A 24727-nucleotide genomic window follows, 5' to 3' on the forward strand; every position below is an offset into this window, starting at 1 on the left:
ACCAAAAAGGCTCAAGATTACAAAATTTCTCACAAAATATACTCACTTTTGGGGTATTCCACAAAGAAGCAAAATCTTTTTGGAGTGCAAACTTAAAACCAGCAAAACAAAATTACCTAATTATAAAAAAAAAAATATAAGTGCACAGAGTGTTGATAAATGTCAGTAACTATGATAAACTATGATAAATCTCTTCAGTACCTGTGACAAAATAAAAAAAATAAAAATACAAAAATAGTAAATAAAAACATTGAGTTGATACATTTAGACACAAGTATGATTTTTGTGTGGAGGGGACTGGACTATGTTTGCTGGAACTCACAAGAAAGTACAATTATTTGTGAAATTTGCAGAAAAATTGCGGTGACTGGACAAAATTGCAAGGTCATACAGAATTCATCGCCATTGGCTGAATTTGTGTCAATTGTTGCAATCGCAAAATTGCAGCTTCCTGGAGGGACTGGTTAGAGTTTTCCTATTGGCTGTTGTGTTTTCAAAATAAATTGGCATGGACAATCAGTGAGGCGCAGACACTCTAAATTGCGTCCTCAAGGTTTTTGCAGTGATTTATTAACTGCTGCTCATTTCAAATTTATTGCACACAAAGAACTGAATATTCTATTTGTTTTGGATACTGCTGTCTAAAGACTAAAGACTTCCGCTTCTGCATCAATATAATATAATACATGATTCTAATTTCACTGTCACATAAAACATCTTAAGATATGAGTGCATTTACAGCATTTTTCGACTCAAACATAGCTGAACCATGTTATGTGATATGCTACTTCAGTATACTTTAAGATGAAACATTGCTGGGACTATTACAAGAAATTGCAGATGATATTACAGACACTCTAATGTTGGTCCACCTGAGCACAATGCACTGTCCTGCACACAAGTGCAGCGATGGAGAGGTGTAAAAGAGAGATTATTTTGATGCCGTCACTGACTAAATCTAACACTGGGACCATCTCAAAAGAGTAAAATACCCTGTAGTCCAATTTTTTGGCCTAAATCACAGTTGTGTTTTTAAATTGGGTACATAATTTCAGACCTTTAAACAACTCTAAAGGACAATACAGGTTTTACTGGTCACCTCCCAGTATGAGCTCTTCCTACTAACACCATAGGTGTAATCTGTTATATTTCCCTTTCTGATCTTTGACTCCCTATAATCCCAGTACTACATCACTTGTGTCCGTTCTCCACCTAGAAAACCTTCACCAATTTCAGTCTTATTGAGAAGGACTGCATATGTTTTTCAATAGTATATGTGGTGTAATGCTGCAGCTCTCCTGCTCTCATTTCACTGATCAGTGTCTCTACAGTCAATACTGTACACAGAAGTGTAAATTGCTACATTCAGTGAACACAATACCTATTCAGAGTCATTCAAGCCTATCTGACATTTCCTGAACCAGTCTGTGATTCTCATGATAGCTCAAGCGTGCTCTTGGATTTGACATGGTGCTTTCAGAATGTGGCTGTTTCACCTTTCCCACCACCAATCTCTCTTTGCTCTCATTTGTTGAGCTTTCTCTGGGATACTGAGAGAACCCCTCAGCAAGAGTTTTGCAGGAAACACTTGCATTTTATGTAATTCTCTTTTCCCCCTCCCCCCATCAGTCATTTCCTTCCTCCTCATCTCCTTTGCTGCCTTTGCTGAGGCGCTGGAAGCAGTGGACTGTAGAAGCGAGGAAGAAGCTGGCCATGATGGCCGCCACTGAAACAGAGATGCCGGAGAAGATGACAATGAGGTAGTCAGTTAGAGTGAGGGTACCATGGCACTCCCGGAAACTGTCTTCAGACAGTAAACTGAGGGGAACACGACGTCCATCCAGAGGCAAGGAGCACTCTATACCCTCCATACCTGGGAAGAAGAGAGAAAAAAACAAGAGAACCAGTTGATATACTGAACTTTCTCAATATTATGGCTGTCCCACTCCACAGAACTCAGTGGTCGGCGGGCATTCAGACTGAGAGACACAGAGCTAAATAATGCAAGGAGCAGGGTGGCTTAATAGCGAAGTCACAACTGCAATGTCTACAATGTCTACAGAAACTTTTAGAAAAACTTTTAACAACAAACTTGATGGCAGGTGTCCCTGCTGTGGTGAATCACCTGGAACTGTAACATTAGATTACACTACATAATGTTAGCGGTTAATTTACTTAGGGTATTATCACAGTTAAGATAACTTACCAATGCCTGTTACTGACCTCAATCACATATGCATAAGAAGCTCCCATCTGTTATAAATCTAGCATAACATTAAAGTAACTTGCATACAAAGGAATTATTGAATTAAGACACACATACAGGTGAAATGTACCTTGAAAGCTCAACAACAACACACCAAGATACTGGTGCCTCCGTCACTCAGATCAGTAATCTGTGAAATTGAGAGGGTGAAGATGACAGAGTGGTCTACCCATTCACCACTGGGCCAAGAAATTTCCAAACATGGCACCAATGTGACGTAATGATCCTTCTCTCTTTTTTAGTTTATTTGATGTTACCAAATGACCCTTTGTTTTCTGCCAGGCCCCTCTGTGTTGGCACAAGTTAAACAACTTAAGGACGAGCCTAGGGCAGAAATCAACTACTGGCACCCCATTTCCCCGGAAGCCAGTTTTCTTTCTCAAGATTTGGTTGAGGCCAAAGCAGAGCAAAAAGAGAGTTACATCCATCATGTGAATGCAAACAAACTCTCTCATGAATGTGTAGCGACTTCAAAGAACAAAAGAGTCGCTGAGAGGCTGAGGCCAGGCCTTCCACTTTGTTTGACGCGCTTAACGGAAAAAATCACTGAGATACAGAAAATATATTTAACTTTTTATTAACGAAAAAGAATAACCAACGTATGATACCGTGCACAAACTCATAATCAAAATGATCACAGTGATTAAAGGAAATAGCGGTCAACAAAAAATACGGCGACCCCGCTCAACCTCTCTCACGCTAGCCACACACGCTCAAAGGAGGTGAGCAGGTGCCTATATTAACTTGACATCCCCGCCCATATCCACTTGACCTACATATTACCTCATTAACAGGATCGTGCAAAAGTAAACAATAACAAACACCAGTATTTAAATGAACACACCTAGAAAAATCCCTTGAAACTCATTCATGGCTCCTATATTCCAGCCCCTAATTATTAAGTTATTACACATAATAATTACCCATATTCATATTAATAGGAGACATGAAACAATTAAAACTTAATATTCAAAGTCCATAGCACATATATTGTCTTCTGTCTTCTTTCTTCCTGAGTCAAAGGTCAGTAAAGTCAAGTCAAGCCAATATTCAGGCTCAGTCAAAAGGATTTTAGTCTTCAATCTGTGCCAAGTCTGTCAGTCAAAATCAAAGTCAAGCTGGAGGTCAAAGTGTCACAATGTCCAACAACTGCTCCTCATCCAGCTTCAGCTTCCTGTAGTAGACAGATCTTTGTTATTGGACAATCCAGGCAACTGCTCTTTGTCTTAATCCGCACCTGACGCACAAATCCTCTTCTGTCTGGAAAGGTTTGAAGGACTTTTCCCATAACCCAGGAATTTCGAGGTGCTGTGTTGTCCATGATAAGCACTATATCTCCAGGTTCAATATTGCGCTTCACTCTGGACCATCTCTGACGCTCCTGTAGTTGTGGTAAGTATTCTTTAACCCACCTTTTCCAGAATAAATCCGACATATATTGCACCTGCTTCCATCACCTGCGAGCATACACGTCGGCCTCCTGGCAGTCTCCTGGTGGTAAAGTTGGTAAGGTTTTCAACAGCAACAGGTGGTTTGGTGTCAATGCTTCCAGGTCGTTTGGATCTGTAGATGCTTTGGAAAATCAGACGGCTGTTGATGATGGACCGTATGAAGACCCTCTTCATCCAGGTTTTGCACATTCAAAGTAGAGTTGAGGACTTTCCTCACAGATTGGATTAACCTCTCCCAAGGTCCTCCATGATGTGAGCCAGCTGGGGGGTTAAAGGTCCATTTAATTCCTTTCTGAAGAAGAGCATTATTGATCCGAGACTGATTCCACTGCTCAATAGCTGTTCTCAACTCACGCTCTGCTCCGATGAAGTTTGTTCCATTGTCTGAGTGTAGCTCCAGGACTTGACCTTGTCTCGCAATAAAGCGTCTGAGTGCATTTATGAAGGAGTCAGTATCCAGTGAAGGTGCCACTTCAATGTGAATTGCACATATGGCCAGACAGGTCAAAATAACACCATACCTTTTCACAACACTCCTCCTGCTCTTCACTTCAAATGGTCCATAGTAGTCTACTCCAACACGAGTAAACGGTGGCTCATCTGGAGTCACTCTTTCGGCAGGCAGATCTGCCATTTGCTGGGACACAGGCTGAGCATTCAGTCCTCGACAGACGGTACACTTCGACAGAACTCTTCTTATGGCTGTACTAGCCCCAGTGATCCAATACCTCTCCCGCAGTTTGGCTAGCATATGGTTACGACCACCATGCCCCACTTCTCGGTGAGAAGAAGAATGTCTGAGATGTGGAAGTCTTTAGCCAGTATTATGGGATGTTTAGCCTCCACAGGCATAGACGACTTGCTCAGCCGACCACCAACTCTTAGAAGACCATCTTCAACCAGTGGGCAGAGTTTATAGATGTGGCTACACCACTTCACACTTTTGCCATTCTGCAGCCTAGAAAATTCCTCTGGAAACTTCTTCCTTTGGCAGAACCTGATGATTTCCAGCTCCGCCTTTTCCAGCTCCTCCACTGACAGACAACTTGAAAGTGGCTCCCTTTTAAAAGCATCCATATCTTTCTCCAACAAACATCCTTGTTGCATTACATCCAAATCAGACTGTGCAAGCTCAATGCTCAACTGTTTCCTCTTCTTTTAGCAAGCCAAGAGCCAGTTCCTGATTCTCAAAATCCATGCCACAGATTTTTTCAAGCCAGTCCAAGATGAGAAATAACTGATCATGTGACTCACAGCATCAACCTCTTCGCTGGCCTGTACAGTATTCACTGCAGCAGCTTTCTTGACCTCAGGGTCATCTGATGGAAGCTGATGAGCATCCTCAGGATTTACAGGCCACACACACTCAGGTTGACAGAGAAAATGTGGACCTGACACCCATGTTAGATTTTTGAGGAATGCATCCACTTTCAAGCCCCTAGATGCCACATCCGCTGGGTTGCTTGCCGTGTTCACATACCTCCATTGAGCAGACTGTGAAACTTTGAGAATTTCTGAGACCCTGTTGGCAACAAAAACTTTGAACCTGGAAGTCTCATTCTTGATATATTTGAGCACAGATGCACTGTCCGTCCAGAACACAGAATTCTGAAGATCCATGTGTAACTCTCTCCTCCACAAGACATCAACATGACTTGCCATAGTGGCAGCGATGAGCTCCATACGAGGGATGGTAACAGATTTAAGTGGAGCCACCCTAGCCTTTCCAATGACAAAAGCACTGTGTACTTGTGAGTGTACACTGTGTGACAGCAGGTAGGTCACTACCCCGTAGCCATCTTCACTTGCGTCGCAGAAATGGTGCAGCTGTGCTGTGGTTGTTTCTCCAAAGTCTACTGGTTTCAAGCATCTCATGATGTTAAAATCCTCTAGACGGCACAGTTCCTGCAGCCAAGTCATCCATTCATTAGCAACTGATTCAGGTATAATGTCATCCCAGCCAAGTGATCTCCTGCACAGATCCCTTAAGATTTTCTTAGCGGACAACACGACAGGGGTCAGGATTCCAAGAGGATCATAGATCGAGCTGACAGTTGAGAGAATTCCTCTCCCGGTGAGTGGTCTGTCCTTGATGATAATCTTAAACTTAAAGGCATCGGACTGAATGCACCATTCCACACCAAGCACTCACTCCACTGGCAGTGGATCCTGATCCAGGTCCAACACTCCCATGTCCTTGGCCCGGTGACTTTCAGGTATTGCAGCCATAACCTCACGTCTGTTGCTTATCCATTTCCGAAACTGGAAACCACCCTTTGCACAAATGGAGATCAGCTCATGATACAGTGATACAGCTTCCTCCTACGAAGCCACCGACACCAGACAATCATCAACGTAGAAGCAATGTAGAACCTTTTCAAGCGCTTCTTGGCTGAACTGTTCTTTACTATCTTCTGCGCATTTCTTGAGAGCAAAATTGGCACAACTAGGAGATGAAGTTGCCCCAAAGAGATGTACCATCATCCTGAAGTCACTGAGGTTTTGATTTAAATCCCCATCAGGCCACCAGAGAAACCTTAACAAATCAGCATCTTCAACTGGTACCCTTACTTGGTGAAACATGGATTCAACATCTGCCAAGATCACCACTGGTTCTTTCCTGAACCTGGTCACCACCCCAAGTAATGAACTGGTCAGATCCGGTCCTTGTAGGAGCTGATCATTAAGAGATGTTCCTTGGAAACTCGCTCCGCAGTCAAAGACAACTCTGATCTTCCTCTTTGTTGGATGGTAAACACCATGGTGGGGGATATACCATACCTTGCCATCACAGCGTTCCAAGTCCTCTTCAGGCACTCTTTCAGCATAACCTTTGGCAACCAGATCGTTCATAAAGGCTATGTAGTCATACAGTGCCATGTACTGTGTAGTACATGGCACGTTGCTCAACAATTATCCTGTTATTTGGCATGTTGAGTTCCTCATTCCTTAATGGTAAGCTGATCTGGTAATGGTCATTCACTTGCTTTGCTGAGCCAGTAACCAAGTCCATAAACTTTTGATCCTCTCTTGACATTCCAGGTTGCTCGTCCATGTTGCATTCAGGAAAATCCACCTTGTACTGTTGCTGCCAAAGTTCATCCAAGTTCACCACTGACACTCTGTTCACTGATAACTCTGGCTGTTCACAGTTCATTTCTTCTTCACTCTCTCCCTTTAGAGGTCCATTCACAGTCCAGCCCAGCATTGTCCTTATTGCATAGGGTCCGCCATTTACACTGTGAATGACTTGCAATGGTTCCAAGGCCCTAGGAACATCCTTGAAGATCCCTCTGTTTTGGAATGTTCCCACTGTGGACAGGCATACGCTCCTGTGTGAAAGTCTTGGGCAGTTCACAAAAGTTATCACATTTTAAGCCAGCCACCTCCAGTCCTGAAACAATGTGGCTGCTCACCACTTTTTCTTGGCCCATGGTCCGCAAGAGAATACGTGCCTTCTTTCCTGTGAGTCCAAGCTTGTACATCAGTGACTCAAAGAAGAATACTGCTGTACTTCCTCGATCCAAAAAAGCATAGGTGGTAACGATTTTGCTGCCCTTCTTCGACTTAACTTGTACAGGAACTATAGGAAGTTTACAATCATGATCACCAGCCCCAGTGAGACCACTTGACACCAAGGTACTGTCCACCATCATCTCTGATTTCCCTTCTGCTCAATCAGAGTCCTTTATCTTTTCCTTTGGAGGAATGTGAAGAATGTTTGGATGTAGGAGACCACACTTTGCACAAGAGATCCGTTTTCTGCAATCTTTGCTGATGTGTCCTATACACAAACAGCCAAAACAGACACTTTTTTCTCGTAAGAAGCCTATCTTCTCTTTGTGGGTTCTCTTTTCCAACTGAGGACACCGATCCAATGTGTGTCCTCCTCCACAACAAAGACACATCCTTCTTGCAGCTTGAAGCTGTTCTCTCTCTCTGGTTCCAGTCTGGATTTTGTTTTCTACAGGAGCTACAGTGGTAGCAAAGCTGGTTCCTTTCATTCCAGAACGAGACTGTTGCTTATATTTGGTTACACCTTTATTTGTTGTTGCTGGGGGAGCATCATGTATGTTTCCAAACACTGGGTCGGTTAAGATTTTCACTTGCCTCTCAATAAAATTGGTGATGTCACTGAATGTAGGCCTCTGGTTGCGCCTCTCCTGCAGCTCACAGGCTACGGTTCTCGACTTGTCTCTGAATTTATAAGGCAACTTCCTTATAATGGTGAGCATATTGGCAGGCAGATCTAGCTCATGCAAATATTCCACTCCTTCCATGGCATTAGAGGAATAGACTATAATCTTGGAGAGCCTTTACATCCTCTGTCTTGATAGGAGGCCACGAAAGAGCCTTCTCCATATATGCAGAGGCTATTTTCTGTTCATTACCAAAATGCTCCTTTAGTAGAGCTTTAGCCTTAACATAGCCCCTTTCTGGGTTAAAATGCTGGCAGCTTCTAATCAGTTCCTTTGGATGACCTCTAGTGTACTGCTCCAGGAAATACAGTCTGTCACTGCAACTCTCAGTCTTTCCACACCATTGTCAAAAGCTTTAATAAATGCATAATATTTTAATGGATCACCATCAAAAATTGGGATCTCTCTCTTTGGCAACGATGAGAGGCGTTGTTGCTGTATCAAAAGTGTAGTTATTTCATTTTGCTTTCTCATAATTCCCAGCATATTATTTTGATCCTCATTATTTGATCCAGATCCTGCATTCCATATGTCTCCATTTTGATTTTGAACTGAATGTTGTTTGGATTCAGTCAGTGACACAGGCTCAGAATGAATGAATTGAGGTACAGTTTTCTCCTTAGGCCTTGCTCCTGGATCCACACAATCATATTTAGTTTCCTTTTGTTTCAGCGACATTTGTGGAATAAATTAATTTGCATTAGCATTGAGAGCTTTTGGTTTAGATTTTCCTTTTTCCAGGTAAGAGTTCATTCCATCAGAACGCTTGGATATCGAACCCTTTCCACTTCTGAGACCGTAAGACATTTAATTTAGCCATGTGTGCTGCAATTTCTTCATCCAATTTTAGCTGCTCCTTCTTTCTCCTCAGCTGTTCCTCCTGTTCTTCCAGTTCGTGTTTGTCCTTCAGAAGTTTCTGTCTTGCCATTAATGCTGCCAAATCAGCCTCAGCTTTAAGACGTGCAGAAGAAGCAGTAGAAACCGCAGACTTTCCTCCAGTAGCAGAGTTTTTGCTTCCCACATTTGATACACTGTTACTGGGTTTTATGTTATCTTGCATATCCTCCGTCATGATTATGGACATAGCCTCAGTTGGTGCTTGATGTTCATCCTCTGTTGGGCAATCAAGCACTCCTTCAGTGACTGCAGCAGGATCTGATTGACCAAAGCTGTTATATTGTTGTGGTTCCTCAGATTCACTTAGCCACTTTTTAACATCCTCCTCAAATGTGTTAGTGTATTTCATGATGCTGGTGAACCATTCATTTTGTTTGTTTCGTTCATCCTCGGGCAATAAAGGAATTAACACATTATGTGACGTGGTAGCATTTTCACAAAGTTGAATTAAATTCGCCAGATGAGGTTGAACCTGTGAGACATTTTCCTTGCTTTTCATAAGTGCTTTCATTTCAGGTATGAGACCTTTTATTTTATTCACAATGATTTTGCGTTCATACTGAAGTTTTTCGATTTTATTTGCCCAGGCTTTGGCTGTGAGTTTAGTTTCTCTTTTTCCATGATCCATTTCAACACCAGCATTTGTTTCACTCATTTTCACACTTTGATTTTTCCTTTCAGTTTGTGCCTTTAAAACACATCCGTTTCAAAACTTGCAACAACACCGTTTATTTGACTCGTTTTCCTTCATTGATTTCCTTTTCAGTTTTTCAATATATTGTTTGTGCATTTCAACCAACATCCACAGAAGGAAAGGATATTCATCCAATAATCATCATCCCACAAAGCAACAGAGCAGCAGCAACTTCAGCCGATGCACCTTCGGATTCAGTCCTCATTCAATAAAGCAATCGTTCCAAATGAACAAACAGCAGTCAATATGCAAGCCGCATTTCTTTCATTAATACACAGCTTCATGCGCACATCCACAGGTGAGCTTACCTGGCTGTAGTTTGCTTTGTCAGTGTCTCCAAATCTGTATAACAGCCAGCGCCTACCACCGTATTTTATCTCTGATGTTTATGTGATTTAATCCTCTTCCTCTTTTCGTCCTCTTGATCTCTTGATCTGTTGCGCTGTCCGATGATGCTTTCCTTTGAATGCCTTTTTTTGTTGACAAAAATGTAGCGACTTCAAAGAACAAAAGAGTCACTGAGAGGCTGAGGCCAGGCCTTCCACTTTGTTTGACGCGCTTAACGGAAAAAATCACTGAGATACGGAAAATATATTTAACTTTTTATTAACGAAAAAGAATAACCAACGTATGATACCGTGCACAAACTCATAATCAAAATGATCACAGTGATTAAAGGAAATAGCGGTCAACAAAAAATACGGCGACCCCGCTCAACCTCTCTCACGCTAGCCACACACGCACAAAGGAGGTGAGCAGGTGCCTATATTAACTTGACATCCCCGCCCATATCCACTTGACCTACATATTACCTCATTAACAGGATCACGCAAAAGTAAACAATAACAAACACCAGTATTTAAATGAACACTCCTAGAAAAATCCCTTGAAACTCATTCATGGCTCCTACATGAATGCTGATGTAGCTTTGTGTCTGCTGGACGTGTAAATAGGCAACAGACTGCTAATATGTTAGCAATGCCATTTTTTGTAAGGTGATAAAATATCAGTGTTGTATTGACCACTGCCCCTGGTGGCCAAAAAAAATCAATGAATGCAGGTTTAATGGCTCATGTCATGTCATGGGCATCAATGGTGCATATTCTCAAACAGATTTTCAGTTCAGTTAGCACAAACTAGATGACACACAGTAAGCATTAAGCTCTCAGGGCCCCTGGTGCAGTTGCATGCTTTGCCTCGGGGTAATCCAGCCAGTTGGTAATCCAGCAATGGTTGTATCTCTATAGATGCTGCAGCCCTGAAACATAATTTCAATTTTGGAGCTGTTACATGTAACCACTGGCATTGCCTACAGCATCGATGGAGACTAGTAGAAATCCATCTTTATACAACATATATGCTGCAGGTTAGATTGTATTAGGAACCACAGGTGCTATTACTATTACATAACTCTTTAAAACCAAAGGCTAATATTTAATATAGTTCATATTAGATGTGTATTAGTTGTAGTCTCTGCAAGCGTTGTAAACTGAAAACTAGAGACAGAGTAGAGTGTTTTCTGTACCAAAGCACTGTAACACCTCGAAAACATTTTGTCCATTGTGTAGAGAGAGGCTCTTCCATTTTATCCTGATTCCTTTGCAGCACTGCTGTACCCAAGAGTCACTAGACATTATTGTCAAGTGTGTGTTTATACGTGTGTGTCGGGCTGTGTATGTGTGTTTGTATATGTGTGAGTCACTGTAAGACCAGAAGGGGTTTTCCACATGAAAAGGGACTCAGTGACCTCATCGCTTGGTGATATTCCAGTCACGTGGCACTACAACAGGCAGCCAGACTCATGCTCACACAGACATGCAGGAGACAGACAGTCAGACAGACAGGTACACACCTCCTAACACACACACTGCACATATATAGACAAGAACACAAATATGACAACATAAACAAATCCAAAGACACAAATATGCACACATTAGTGCATGAGCACAACCACTGAAATATATTCATAATGTTATGTGAACAAAGACACATGCAGGAACACACAACATTCATACAGGCACCACGTGCACTGCACATGGATAGAAAACACACACAGACAGCCATGCACAAAAGTGTGTGATCAAAGACATGTACAGGTGTACACATGCAGATATATGTTACTGAAATGAGCAAATGCATGTATTGATGTGCACACAACTATACATATATTTGTTCCATGCAGATACAAACACACTCACAGAGAGGATTACATGAACAAAGATAGTCGTGCACTAGACATGAGACAACATGAAATTTTCATATCATGATTATAGTGACCCAAATCATCACTAAGTTATCAATATTATCACAGTTTTGTTAAAATGTACCAACAGGGCTAGAATTGCTGATATTGACATGGATAATTTTTTATTATTAAAAGCTGTTTATGTGCTTTGATGTAGGAGAGAGCAATGTATCATTATTTATAAGGTGAATCCATATATATATATATTCATTTCTGTTGAAATTATTAATTAGATAACAAGTTTCATCAGGATGAACTATTGATAGATTCTGGATTCTGAGGCATTCCCCTCCTACTCCTCCCTTTCTTTCTGTTGCACCTCCAAGTTCTCTTTCTCCTAGTGTTTTGTGGCGTGCTTAAACAGATCTGGAGTGAACAGCTTCCAGCCTACCACACACATTTTCATTTTCAGGTATGAAATAGCTCCAAACAACATGTGCACCACAGCCTGCTGTGTGTGCATGATGCAAAGACAACAGCAGTGGAGAAGAAAAGAGCACATGCACCAGTATGCGTTCTCAAAGAACACTGTTTGCACAGATGGTACTCTACAGCACTCTTTTACTCTTTAGTCTTTACAGTACAGAACTGCAGAAGTTATGTTCTCAAACCTCAACAGGGCGGTGAGGTTAAAACTGTTTACAACTGGGTGTTACTCAGTGGTGCAGTGGCTTGAAAAAAGGCTTAAAAGTCATGTTTAAATCTCATTCTCATTTAAGCAACCATTTAAGAGGAGAAATAAGATGTCAGTTGTAATAAGATGGCACCATGAGACTGTTATAGCAGCTCCAACCCCTTTCTGTGCTTTTGCTGCTTGTATTCTGTGCAACCCAATCTGTTTCTCTGTGCAGTTAGCCTTAACAAGGCAATATTATTTATATAATTTTCTCCTAATAGAATGCTACACACCATGTGTATTACAACATGTGTGCAATTATCCTGCACAATTATGCATATATACCCATATATCTGTCCACATATCCAAACATCTCCATATATCTGTATATGTGAAAGGTGTAGTGTATACAGTCTTGAATGGTTTGTTGAATTTATTGTTTTATATTATATATTTTTATTTTATCTTTATTTTATTTGCATCCTATTTATCACTCACTCCTTTTGTGAATTTCCTCATTGTGGGATCAATAAAATGTATCTTTTTTTTATTTTATCTTAAATTATCTTGTCTTGAGCAAGAATCAGTCTTCAAAAACGTGACACAATATCAATATCAATATTTTGGGATAAATCCACCAACCCCTAAAATGTGCTGAAAAGTACTTCCATGTTGCACCATCATGTTACTACAGAAGTTCAGAAAGGACAAACCAAACACTGGTTCTAGATATGGCCTTTCGTGGTTTGCATGATTTTTGCAACCAGTGTACGTTCTCCTATAAGGGAGGGTGAGATCGCTCACCACTATGCCACTAAATGCACACACTGGTCCTTCTGAAATCTGAAATGGTACAACTGATCTTCTGGAACGTTATCATGGTTTATCGTAAAAAACAGTATCTGTTTCATCCCCAATATACACATGTACATGTCAACAGGAATGCAAAATGGCAACAGAGACAGGGACATACAGCTAGAATTATACAGTATGTATATATAGACACAAGTGCATACATATAAACACACACCATTCAAAATGTAGTCAGGACCATGGATAGTCATGGTTTGACTATGATCAAATCAGTTCACTCAACTCCTAAAGCCATTTAATCAAACTGTATGGGTGTGTGCTATAGCTGTGTATAGAGTGAATTCTTGCTGTGAGGAAAGAGTCAAGGCATGGGTAGCTTTGTGTGAGTATTGTGGTGTCACAGTATCAGACACACTGTAGTGCTGAATAAATCATATTGCTTGTTCACATTGACCCAACTGATGTAAACAGCCAGGGATTGTGTTCACAGAATGTAAGTTGCCCTGTAATTCTCTCACTCATTCTTATTTAAACTCAAGAACCATGACAGCCCAGGTAAAGACCAACAGAGCACTTCCACTCCTATGCTTTACACAGTGTTACTGTATTGAAATAAGTCATTGGGCCTCATTCACCAACAGTGTGTATGAAAGTTTTAGGCACAAATCTGAGATTCATCATAATTTTCTTACCTGAATTTGTTTGTACTCTGCAAAGAAATTCAGAACTGCCTCAGACTATGTGTATGCACAAATTATGACAGCCTGGTTGTCTTAGAAAATGTTGAAACACACCCTGAACTAAATGTAAAGAATATAAAACCCACATTCATGAATAACAAAAAGAACAAAACATTTTTTCCTTCTTTTTATGATTTTATCATAAATATGATTATCTGTTTTTATGTTAGGCACTTTGTGTTGCATTTTATGAATGCATTGTGCTAGATTATTAATTATTATTATTATTATTACCATCATTACTGGGTGTCTTTGTCTTTGCTGGATGTCACCACTTTCTACCTCATTTTTTTAAAATCCCACTTAAAGATATTTTCAATAATTGCAGTGAGCCTCTCATGCTGGGCTCACAGATCAGGCACTCCTTGTTTTCTGCCTGTTTCCTTATTTTTCCTCTGCTCTGTTTTTCTATTTAATGCATTAGCTTGTTGCTGTTAAAGCATTTGTTTTTCATCTGAGACACAGTCTCTTTCATCTGAGACACAGACACAGGGACACAACATGCACCATGCTTTGGTTACTGCAGACCAAGGAGTTATTATTATGAGTTGCTAAAGTTTCTTTTCTGGTTTCCTCCTCAGGCACAGCCATTGCAGTGGTGTGTTCACAGTACAGACTGAATGTGGCAAGGTGGTGCTCAGCACTGGTCGACAGCATCAGGGAAATAAAGCATTGTGTCCTGCTTGTTTCACAGTGGTTAAACTCATATAAACACTACTTAACACCCACACACACTGCAGCAATGCCTAATTCTGCTCAAATGTAACAGTGTTACAACAACTTAAACACATTCTCTATGATACTTTCCTATGCAAACATATTTCTTTATATAGACAAAAGGGGGAGTGTCAGATTGCAGGCAGTGGGTGAGCCAGACAGTTTAGAATGATTCTAACTCACATAAGCATGGTGGCTGGGCGCATGTTTCATGAATCAGACAGTGACTTTGTGTGGGAGCGTTTTTGTGCGCACCATCATAACATTTCAATGCGCATGTTAGTGAATGAGGCCAATTGCTTTTTTAAGTGACATAGCACAAAAAGTAGCCAGTTCTCTGCCAAGTGAGCTTTAATACCAAAATCAATTTTAGGCTTGTGCATTACTGACTCTGGAAACATGTTTATACCTATTGCCTTGGTGATGGCCAGTAACTCCCTCAAACTTTGCTTCATTTTTATTCTAATTTGTTACACAGAGGGGACGGCACGGTGCTGCCTCACAGCAAGAAGTTCCTCAGTTCAATCCCCCGGCTTGCTGGGGCAGGGCCTTTCTGTGTGGAGTTTGCATGTTCTCCCTGTGTCTGCATGGGTTCTCTCCGGGTTCTTCAGCTTCCTCCCACAGTCCAAAGACATGCATGCTAAGTTAATTGGTGACTCTAAATTGCCCGTAGGTGTGAATGTGAGTGTGAGTGGTTGTCTGTCTCTATGTGTCAGCCCTGTGATGAACTGGTGACTTGTCCAGGGTGAACCCCGCCTCTTGCCCAGTGTCAGCTGGGAAAGGCTCCAGCCCCCCATGACCCTTTCGGATTAAGCGGTTACAGACAATGAATGTGGCATTTTTGCCATGTGTGTAAGATAGCAAATGCACTTGGTCTGTCTCTGTGGGCATGAGGTCTAAACATGAAGGCAAAACAAAGGCGTGATCGGCGCGTTTGCTAGTTTGTGCTCAGCTTTGGTGTAAAAACCACTTGTGCCTTAGGGCCCTGTCTTATGCTGATCTAAAGCACAAGTGGAAAGCGGGAGGAGCAATGGATTTGATTTATTCAAGGTGTGTCCAAATCCACCTTTGCCGTCTTGTGTCAGGGGCAGGAGTGATATTTTGCCCTGCCCCGCCCTTTTCGCCACCAGCGCAAAGCAGGATACACCTATCAGATGTGCCCAAGTGCCCTCATTAATTCACAGGAGAATTTAGGCCGAACATGCTATAAACCAATCAGAAAGTCAGCTCTCATCACCTTTGAGAGGCAGGTGCGCCAGCAACACAAGCGGAGGCAGCATGATGGTGGATTTACCAGGAGGAAACAAAGAGAAAAGATTTTTAAAGTGAGGAGACAGATTTCCTGGTTCGAGATGAGAATGCTGACATGAGAGTGTCTCTCTGATTGTTTCGCAGCGGGTCAGAGGAGCGAGGATGGGAGGAGGAGATGAGGATTAGGTGGGAGAGGAGAAGAAGGAGGAGCACAGACAGCCACGTATCTGCTCCTCCACCTGGCTCAGATGGGCCAGTGGAACCGGCAAGCTTTGCAGCTGGACTGGATCTGTTCGCCTCCCCTCTCTACTGCACCATCTCTCTCCCCGCTCCTCAGCCAGCAGAGTTAATAATGATGATGATGATAATAATTAATTATAAAATACAACATACTTTCAACGTGCTTCAGGTTAAAATATAAGCAGTTACATATCTGCATGATATTTGCAGTTCATTTATTGTATTGTTTTTTGCAGGCGTTAATGTAAAATAAATTATTTACACATGAAGCTGTTTTGGAGACGTCCTGCTGTCTCCATATATCGCGATTTCACTCCTAGAAACAGGAGATCTGTCTCCTCACTTTAAAAATCTTTTTAAAGGTGGTAAATCCTGGTAAATCCACCGTCATGCTGACACCGCTTGGTGGTAATGGTAATGAGAGCTGACTTTCTGATTGGTTCATTGCATGTTTGGCCTAAACTTGCCTGTGAATTAATGACGTCACATGAGCACACCTGATAGGTGTATCCCGCTTTGAGCTGGTGGCGCAAAGGGCAGGGCAAAATATCACTCCTGACACAAGACTGCAAAGGTGGATTTGGACACACCTTGAATAAATTAAATCCATTGCGCCTGGTGTCTGGCGCTTGCCACTTGCGCTTTAGATCAGTGTAAGATAGGGCCCAGAGATTGGGTTATGTACAACAGACTTTAAGGCGATTACTGCCCATGGCATCTTCTGGCCCACCCAGCCAGACCAGTCGAACCAAATGCCACTGCAAGCTGTGCAATTGCCCCAGGTAGACAGGGAAGAGAGTTAATCTAACCCAGCTTGGACCTGATGCTGTTCCACTACCCAACCTACTTCTGGCTAATGTGTGAAAATAAAATGAAGAAAAAAGGAAGAGATTGTTCTGTATCGTCATATCATTACATCCCAGATCAAGCTATCGCACTCGACGGTGAAGTAAGAAAAGGGGAGAAGGACTCTGTGTTTACTTCAGTGATACTTGGTGTTTCAATGCAGTGGATGGACAAATTTGTTTTCAGTGTTAAGATGTCAGCTATACTTTCTGCCCAAAGAATTCACCAGTGTCTTTACTGCTGCTATTTACATTCCTCCAAATTTCAGAAGTCTTATAGCTGGTGGTTTCAATCAAACAGACCTCAGAATTGTTTTACTTAAATTTCAGCAGAATTCCCACCAGAGGAACAAACATTGGACCATGTCTACACATGTAACAATTATTTTCATCATTGCTTAATGTTGGTCATTTTCGTGATTAATTGATTATTTGTTTGGTCTATACAATGTCAGAAAATGGGATAAAATATTGATCCATGTTTCCCAAAGCCCAACATGATGTCTTCAAAATATTCAGTTTACTGTCAAAGCTGACTAGAGAAACCAGAAAATATTCACATTTTAGGAGCTGAAATCTGAGAATTTGCACATTTATTCTTAAAGATGACTCTAATTAATTATAGGATTATTAAAATAGTTTAATTGATTAATTTAATAGTTGAGAACTAATTGATCAATCAACTAGTTGTTGCAGCTCTAAATCAGGCCATATTTCCCTGCTGACCTACTAACCTGACACTGGTTTGTTATACAGAACTGTCTGGGAAGGTTTCAATAAAAACTGTTTGGAAAAGGGAGCGCACTTTTGTAAAAACACTTGGCAGGTGATTGGATGAACCATCTGTCATGTCTAACACGGGCTAACTTCAACCAATCAGATCAACTCACCAAACTGAAGCCGGCCGGAAGAAGAGCAAAAACATCTTTTATGGAAATACTATTGTTGTGTCCACACTAACCTCTTCAGGAGCTGCTACTGTTTGTTCAAGACAAGTCATTTCCATGGATGCTTCTCACTGTCAGCACACCTGAGACCATGCCCGTAGCTGCCAGTGGTCCCTCCGAGGATGTTGATTGGCTCACACCACCTCTAGTGTTGACACAAACCAATAGCTTGGAGCCTGCCAAGATGGATTCTCGTGTGATCTTGTGATCTTGCAATCTTGCCTGGCAGGGTAATCAACCTACATCCAGCTGATAAAAAGGGTCAAACCATCAAAAAAAGTGTGGATGCATGAAGCTACAGCAGCTCTACAGGACTATTCTGAGTGCACAGACTGGCAGATGCTCAGACATGCTGCCATCCAGCAGAATCACATCAACTTTGAGGAACATACATCATCAGTGACATCATATATCAGAAATCATGTTGGTGATGTGGTGAGAGTTAAATCATTCCCCAACCTGACAGCCTGGGTGAATGGAGAGGTGAGGGCTCATCACCTGGCATCAGCAGAGACTGGAGAAAGACCTCAGTTTCAACAACATCAAATGAGACAAGTGATTCAGACCATAAAATACTACATTTGCATTTGTAAGGCCACATTACCAGATGAGCTAATTAACACATTGATCACTTTGATCTCCTCAAGAGTCAGCTGTAAAGTCTACTCCAGAGGAATCTTGCTGAGAGTAACTGCAAGCTACTGGGCCTGATAACATCCCGGGCTGTGCACTAAAATCATTACTGACATCTTTAATATATGTCACATGAGTGTTACCACCCGCTTCAAGACAACAACTGTTGTCCCTAATGCTTAGAAAGTCTACACTGTCTAGTCTAAATAACTGACTGTGTCTGACTAACTGAATGAATGACTGTGGTATCCACCCCAATTCTGATGATGCTCTTTGACAGACTGGTTCTTCAGCACATGAAGAGCAGCCAACATGGACCCTCACCAGTTTGCATTAGGAATCAACAGATCCAGGTAAATTTCAGCCCAACATTCAACACAATCTCTCCCATGAAGCTCATTGTGTAATGCAGTGTTTCCCAACCCTGGTCCTCAAGGCACACTGTCCTGCATGTTTTAGATGTTTCCCTGCTCCAACACACCTGATTCAAATGATCAGCTCGTTATCAAACCTCTGCAGAAACCTGATAACAACCTGATCAATGACAATGGTTTTAGGTTCCTGGGAATCAACATCGCAGAGAACCTGTCATGGACATCACGCATCTCCACCCTCATAAAGAAGGCTCAGAAACAGCTATATTTTGTAAGGAAACTTAAGAAGGCAAAATTCCAGTGACAAGTTCTTTGGTTTTTTTTAAGAGCAAAAGGAGGCATTCTGCCATTACAATTTGGCATGGGATGAGCACAGCCCAGAACAGGAGCACTGCAGCGCTTAATTTAAATCATCAGAACATCATCAGTGCCCATTAGGGGTGTGTATCTCACTGACTGAGAACAATTTGATTTGTATCTCGATACATGTTCGATGATATGATGTATCTTAGAAATTTTTAAATGGCCAATGATTTGGTTTGATATGATTCATCTCCGTCAGAATACGATGCAATGCAATACAAGACAATGCAATGTGTGAATATTTACATTTTGATTCAACTAATGCTACATTTGTGCTGTCTTAGTTGAAAAATGAAATCCTGATAGTTTTACTAAATATAGTCACAGTAGAGACAGAGAGAAGGAGACATTACAGTGATGTTAACATCTTACTATCATGTGCAAATGAGATCCTGTAGCCTAAATGAGAATCTATGAACAAACTTTAAAACTGTTTAAAATATCAGTATTTTTGCAGTAAGATGATGTGCTGCTCTGTTTCAGATGAAGAGTGGTGTGGTTTTGATTAGTGTGGAGGAACAGTGAAGTACTACCTGCTCTCACAGTGACATGATGTCTCTGTGGGTCAGACTCGTGGCTCTGTACTCTGCTGTCAGACATGTTTTGCATAAATGATTTGCAGCAGTGTTTCTCATCTTTCTCCTAAAACCCAAAACTTATTCTATACTTGCACGTTATGAAAGTTTAGCGATGCGATGTATTGTTTTCAACACCATCTGTTTTGAGTAAATGAAGAGGAGGGAGCGCTTGTTTTGTGTGAGCACAGCAGCAGACATCCAGCGAGAGTAGTGCAGGCAGAGGCAGGAGGAGAAAGAAAATGGAGGGAAGTTACAATGGCAGTTCCTTGATGCCAAAAATGAGAGAGATGCACACCCTATTGAGATGTATCGATATGCAGAGCGTCTGAACTGATGCACTCATATCTTACACATTAAAGTCCGATGCATCGGATGCATGAGTGAATATTTTACACTCTTAGTACCCATCTGCTAAGCATTAGAGATATCAGTTAGATGAGGACCTGACAGATGACCTCCTGAGGGTAGAACTTTTTTGGTTTTCATACAGTAAACATATTATATTGATTACCTTCTTGTTGTGTCTTTCCTGCTGTAAAAACTAAATAAGCTGTATATTTTCTGAAGCCTTTCTTTCCATGTTTGTGTTCACTGAAGTGTGAACAGATGTATTGCACTGAGACAGAAGCCTGGATGAGAAAATGTAAACAAGGCAGCAATTTTTTGTATGAAGCACGTCAGTGTGTTGTTGCCAGGGGTGGAAGTAACTAATTACAAATACTCAAAATGCTTTAGTTAAGCAGTTATTTTGGGTACCTGTGCTTAAGTATGCCTTACAAATGTAATCTACTTAGTTACTTTTAAAATCATATAGTAGTTGAGTGATGAGTACAATTTTGAATTAATATCTAAACCTTTCATCTGCATTTTAGTTGCCAAGGTAAAACAGGCCACTAAAAACATGAACTCAAACAAAACAAAACAAAACAAAACAAATAAAAATGCTGTGCCACATATTTGGAGTAAGGATGTTAATGATTAAATATAATTGATTAATTGCTGTTAAGAATCTAAATGTGTTTGTGGATATTTAATCAATAGCGACAGAGCCATTTGTTAAATAGGGGAACTTAAACTTAAATGGACAAAAAAATGAAAAAAAGTATTTGTTTTATAAATGATCAGTGATTGTTAATGTTTTCAACTGTTGGCTAAGAAAAACCCCCCACAAAATTTGCAAACCTAACTTGGAGAGGTGACTGTGACAACATTTAAAAGTAACTAATACTGCAAGGAGTTTTTTGCAGTGACTACTTTGTATTTTTACTTTAGCATATTTCTAACACCACTACTTTTACTTGTAACTGAGTAATATTTAGGAATGTAAAAGTACATGAGTACAGATTTTCAATATTCTTTCCACGACGAGTTGTTGCTGCCTTGAGAGAGTAATTCAAATGGTGCATGTGTGTATCATTTTGGTGTAAAAATACAATTTTCAAAAACGATTGTTAGATTTTGACTGCAATATTTCATTTTGACACTGAGGTGAGAGGTTTATATGTGTATTGTCTTATTGACTTGTGTGGAGAGTTTTGACACAATGAGCCAAATTCTGCAACAAGTGTGTAAGGAATGGGCAAACATTGTGATAGGAAATGTTAAAAGGTGTTATACTGTAGGTCAAAGTGTCATGATAATGTATGTATATTTAAGTGTTAGTATGTTGCCAGTGGTTCAAAGTAACTATTGTAAGCACATTTACTACCTGTACTTAAGTACAGATAATGTTGATAATTGTACTTTTACCCCTCTGCACATATTTGGATGCTTCAGTTACTAGTAACTTTGCAGATAAAGATTTGAAGAGCTAAAATTAGCATGTGAAATATGATCTATTGTTCTACAGAATATTACAAGTTCTTACTCAAAGTCTGGCTCAGTTGCACACCTGAGCTGCTTTCAGTCTGTGTTTCAAGACTGAAACTGGTCTCAACATAATCTGGCAAATGGTAAATATTATCATATCAGCAGAAAGATCAGGAGAAAGATCAGGAGAACAGTTACATCCCACATCAAACCAGAGGCCATCTTCTCAACAAAGACAGGAGTTTCCATCTCCTGTATATCCATCTGTTCTCATGTGACTGATGCTCATACTATGGCCACGTCATGACAGCTGAGCTGAGAACTCCAACTGCTGATGGGTGTACTATGAAGTGATATGTTAGCAAGGTATGTAGTGTCTAAAGTCAGAGTTTTCAATGTCATTAAGGTGGCTCTTTTTTTTTTAACCTGGTTAGATCACCATGGTAACTGATGCTGATCTCATAACCTGGGTGTGGAGCAGGTTATAATCTGAATTTCAGATTAAATCAGATGTAAAAAAGCGCCACTATACTGTATGTCTGCTTCAGGTCATATTAATACTTTAAATGTACACAGTGCACCATCCACACACTAAAAGAATGATGAACCAACTAGATACCACTGTGAATACTACTGCAACTATTTAAAGTCTGTTTTGTATTGCTGATATTGCAGCTCAGAACACAAAATTGCTGAGTCTATCCTATTTATCACAAATCTTCAGTCAGTTACATTCACTTTACTTTGATATGTCCAAAAACTTCAGTGATCTGCACGTCTCTGTCATCATGAGACAGTGTAAGACTGACATCATGTTTAAATCTGGTGTATGAAGTTTAAAGTTTAATGTGCAGTTGTCATGTGAGAAACAAATGACAGCATTAAGATCACATTCAGTCAATCAGTAATTTTCAGACAGCATTCTTCTTCTCCTGCCTTATTTGCAGCAACAATGTTGATTTTGTCGTTTCCACAGCTCTTCATTATAACAACTTGCTCATTTTGATGAAAGTGGGTGGTTCTTCACTTTGTGTGGAGGAAGAGTCACATGATGCAGCAATTGGCTAGAGCCTTAAGAAGAAAGTCAGAGTTATCAAAGCAAATTGATAACCATTGCTGTGATACCTGTTATCTCTGACAGGTTTTAGGTTTTGTTAAGCAGCTCATGCAAAGAAAGCCTTGCTGTGTTGAGCTTCCTTCATAGTACAGCTCTCTGCTAGTTGTGGGGTACTTTTTAAAGTTTAAACAAAGCACTTTGCAAAATTAAGTTTATTACACACAATATGTGTCAGTATTTGGAGGGGTCCACAGTGTTTCTTCAAAGTGTTTTTTGTTTCTTTGTTAATGCAGTATGAGCTCACTATGCTATAATACTTGCAGATTGTGAGCAATATTGATCCAAAAATAAGATAAAATATTTCCTGGAGAAATCAGTTTTTTTTACCTGAAATTACCTGTGTTGAAAGTGAAAATCAGGTACATTTGGTCAAATACTCATTCAGTTAGTGAAATGAGTCTGCACTATGGACCTTTTCATTCCTTGTCCAGAGAAAATAAAAACATATTTGTTTTTATCAGTGTTTTGTATTTTTTACCTTAACAATAACTATATTCATTATATTTGTATACAAAGTTTTTTTTCTTAAAGTAAATTAATTCTATGTTTCCCTGAAAAACATAAGGTAAATCTGGTTTATTCTGCATGTGCAAGTTGCACTGATGTCTGTATAAATGCCTTCAATATTATGCAGTGTGCAACAATGGCTTTGTCTCATCCATTGTGTCTGGTGTCACAGCATCGCCTGTCCCTATCCCCATAATAACAAAAAATCAACTCTAGGACAAGATAAACAAGATGCAACTGTCTTCTAATTCACTACCATTTTGCGACTAAAGTAGTGCGACACACATAATGTGTTGTGCACCTCTGACCACAAAGATGGAGACCTGTTGTCACTCGCATCACTCTAACTGACAAGGTTTGTTTTTGCATGGATGTGTTTTAGTTATTTCATTGGGTTTCATTTGTTCTGATGGCAACTGCTCAATCATATGTTAAGAGTACATGTATGTCAGGGAAATGATTGGATTTCCTCTTCACTTGACTGGGACAAAGACCGCAGGTCCATACTTTAAGCAGCTTATATCTTACCCTTTGGGAGCTTGTGGCGGTTCTCCAGCAGCCATACAAACAGTTTGGCAAAGTGGCAGTTGCAGAACCAGGGGTTGCCCTCCAGACGCAGCAACCGGAGGGAGGGTAAGGATTCCAGGATGCTGACATCCAGCTCTGTGAGACCGTTCCTCTCCAGCTCCAGCTCCCTCAAAGATGTCAACCCTGTGAAAGCATCCCTGCCCACCATGTTTAGGTAGGGGTTGTTCCCCAGTCGCAGTTTGATTAGACTCCTGGACTCCCCAAATGTTCCAGAGGGGATCTCAGTCAGGTTGTTGCTCCCCAAGTCCAAGAAGACTAATCTAGAGGAAGTGCTCAGGGTCCCTGGCTCCAACTGGGAGAGGGAGTTGTTCCTCAGGTCCAGGTAGACCAGATCACTGTAGAGGACCAGGAAGTCAGAGGGGATCCAGGGAATCCAGTTGTTGGAAAGCAGGAGACGGCGAACATCCAGAGGAATGGAGTCTGGGACTCTGGTTAGACCTTGGCCGGTGCAGTCCACAGTGTGGTGGTCTGGACACAAACAGCTGGATGGACAGTTGTGGCCTCGCGTAAGCAAGGTAGAGGAGATCAAGACAAGGAAAGGCTGCAGCCAGTTAATACATGGTAACATTGTCGAGGGGACAGCAGCATTAATCAGGACACCGGGGGGTAAGGGGGTCTCAACAGTGGGTGAGAGGGGAGTTCAGGGAGATGGACAAATAGGAAGGTTACGATCACAGGGAGGGAAGGGGAAGGAAAGGTCAGATGATGTAGGTTCAGCGTGGCGCTGGCATCCTTCCGTACTCTATGCACTGCACTATGCAAGCGAGAACAACCCAAAAAGCCATCGAGCAGTGAGCGTTGTATTCCAGGAGATCATGTAACAAGCAGCCTGGA

General features: G+C 41.0%; 1 protein-coding gene across 1 annotated transcript; it reads right to left on the bottom strand.

The window, feature by feature from the left end:
- Nucleotides 1-955: 955 nt before the first annotated feature.
- On the bottom strand, nucleotides 956-24727 carry lrrc38a (leucine rich repeat containing 38a). The gene is made up of 2 exons (XM_084722008.1): nucleotides 23834-24727; nucleotides 956-1873 (listed from the first exon to the last, which is right to left on the bottom strand). The coding sequence occupies exons 1-2, from the start codon at nucleotides 24459-24461 to the stop codon at nucleotides 1626-1628; spliced, it is 876 nt and encodes a 291-aa protein (XP_084578134.1). The 5' UTR covers nucleotides 24462-24727; the 3' UTR covers nucleotides 956-1625.

This window comes from Lutjanus erythropterus, chromosome 6 (genome assembly GCF_056507025.1).
Source record: "Lutjanus erythropterus isolate fLutEry1 chromosome 6, fLutEry1.hap2, whole genome shotgun sequence".
Classification (NCBI taxonomy): Eukaryota; Metazoa; Chordata; class Actinopteri; order Lutjaniformes; family Lutjanidae; genus Lutjanus; species Lutjanus erythropterus.

What these genes read in the sequence shown, in the direction of transcription:
- lrrc38a (XM_084722008.1), bottom strand. Translation starts at nt 24,461, where the DNA reads ATGTTACCATGTATTAACTGGCTGCAGCCTTTCCTTGTCTTGATCTCC. An exon ending in CCGCCACAAGCTCCCAAAGG is followed by an intron (nt 1,874 to 23,833) that starts GTAAGATATAAG and finishes TCTTCTTCCCAG; the next exon opens with GTATGGAGGGTATAGAGTGC.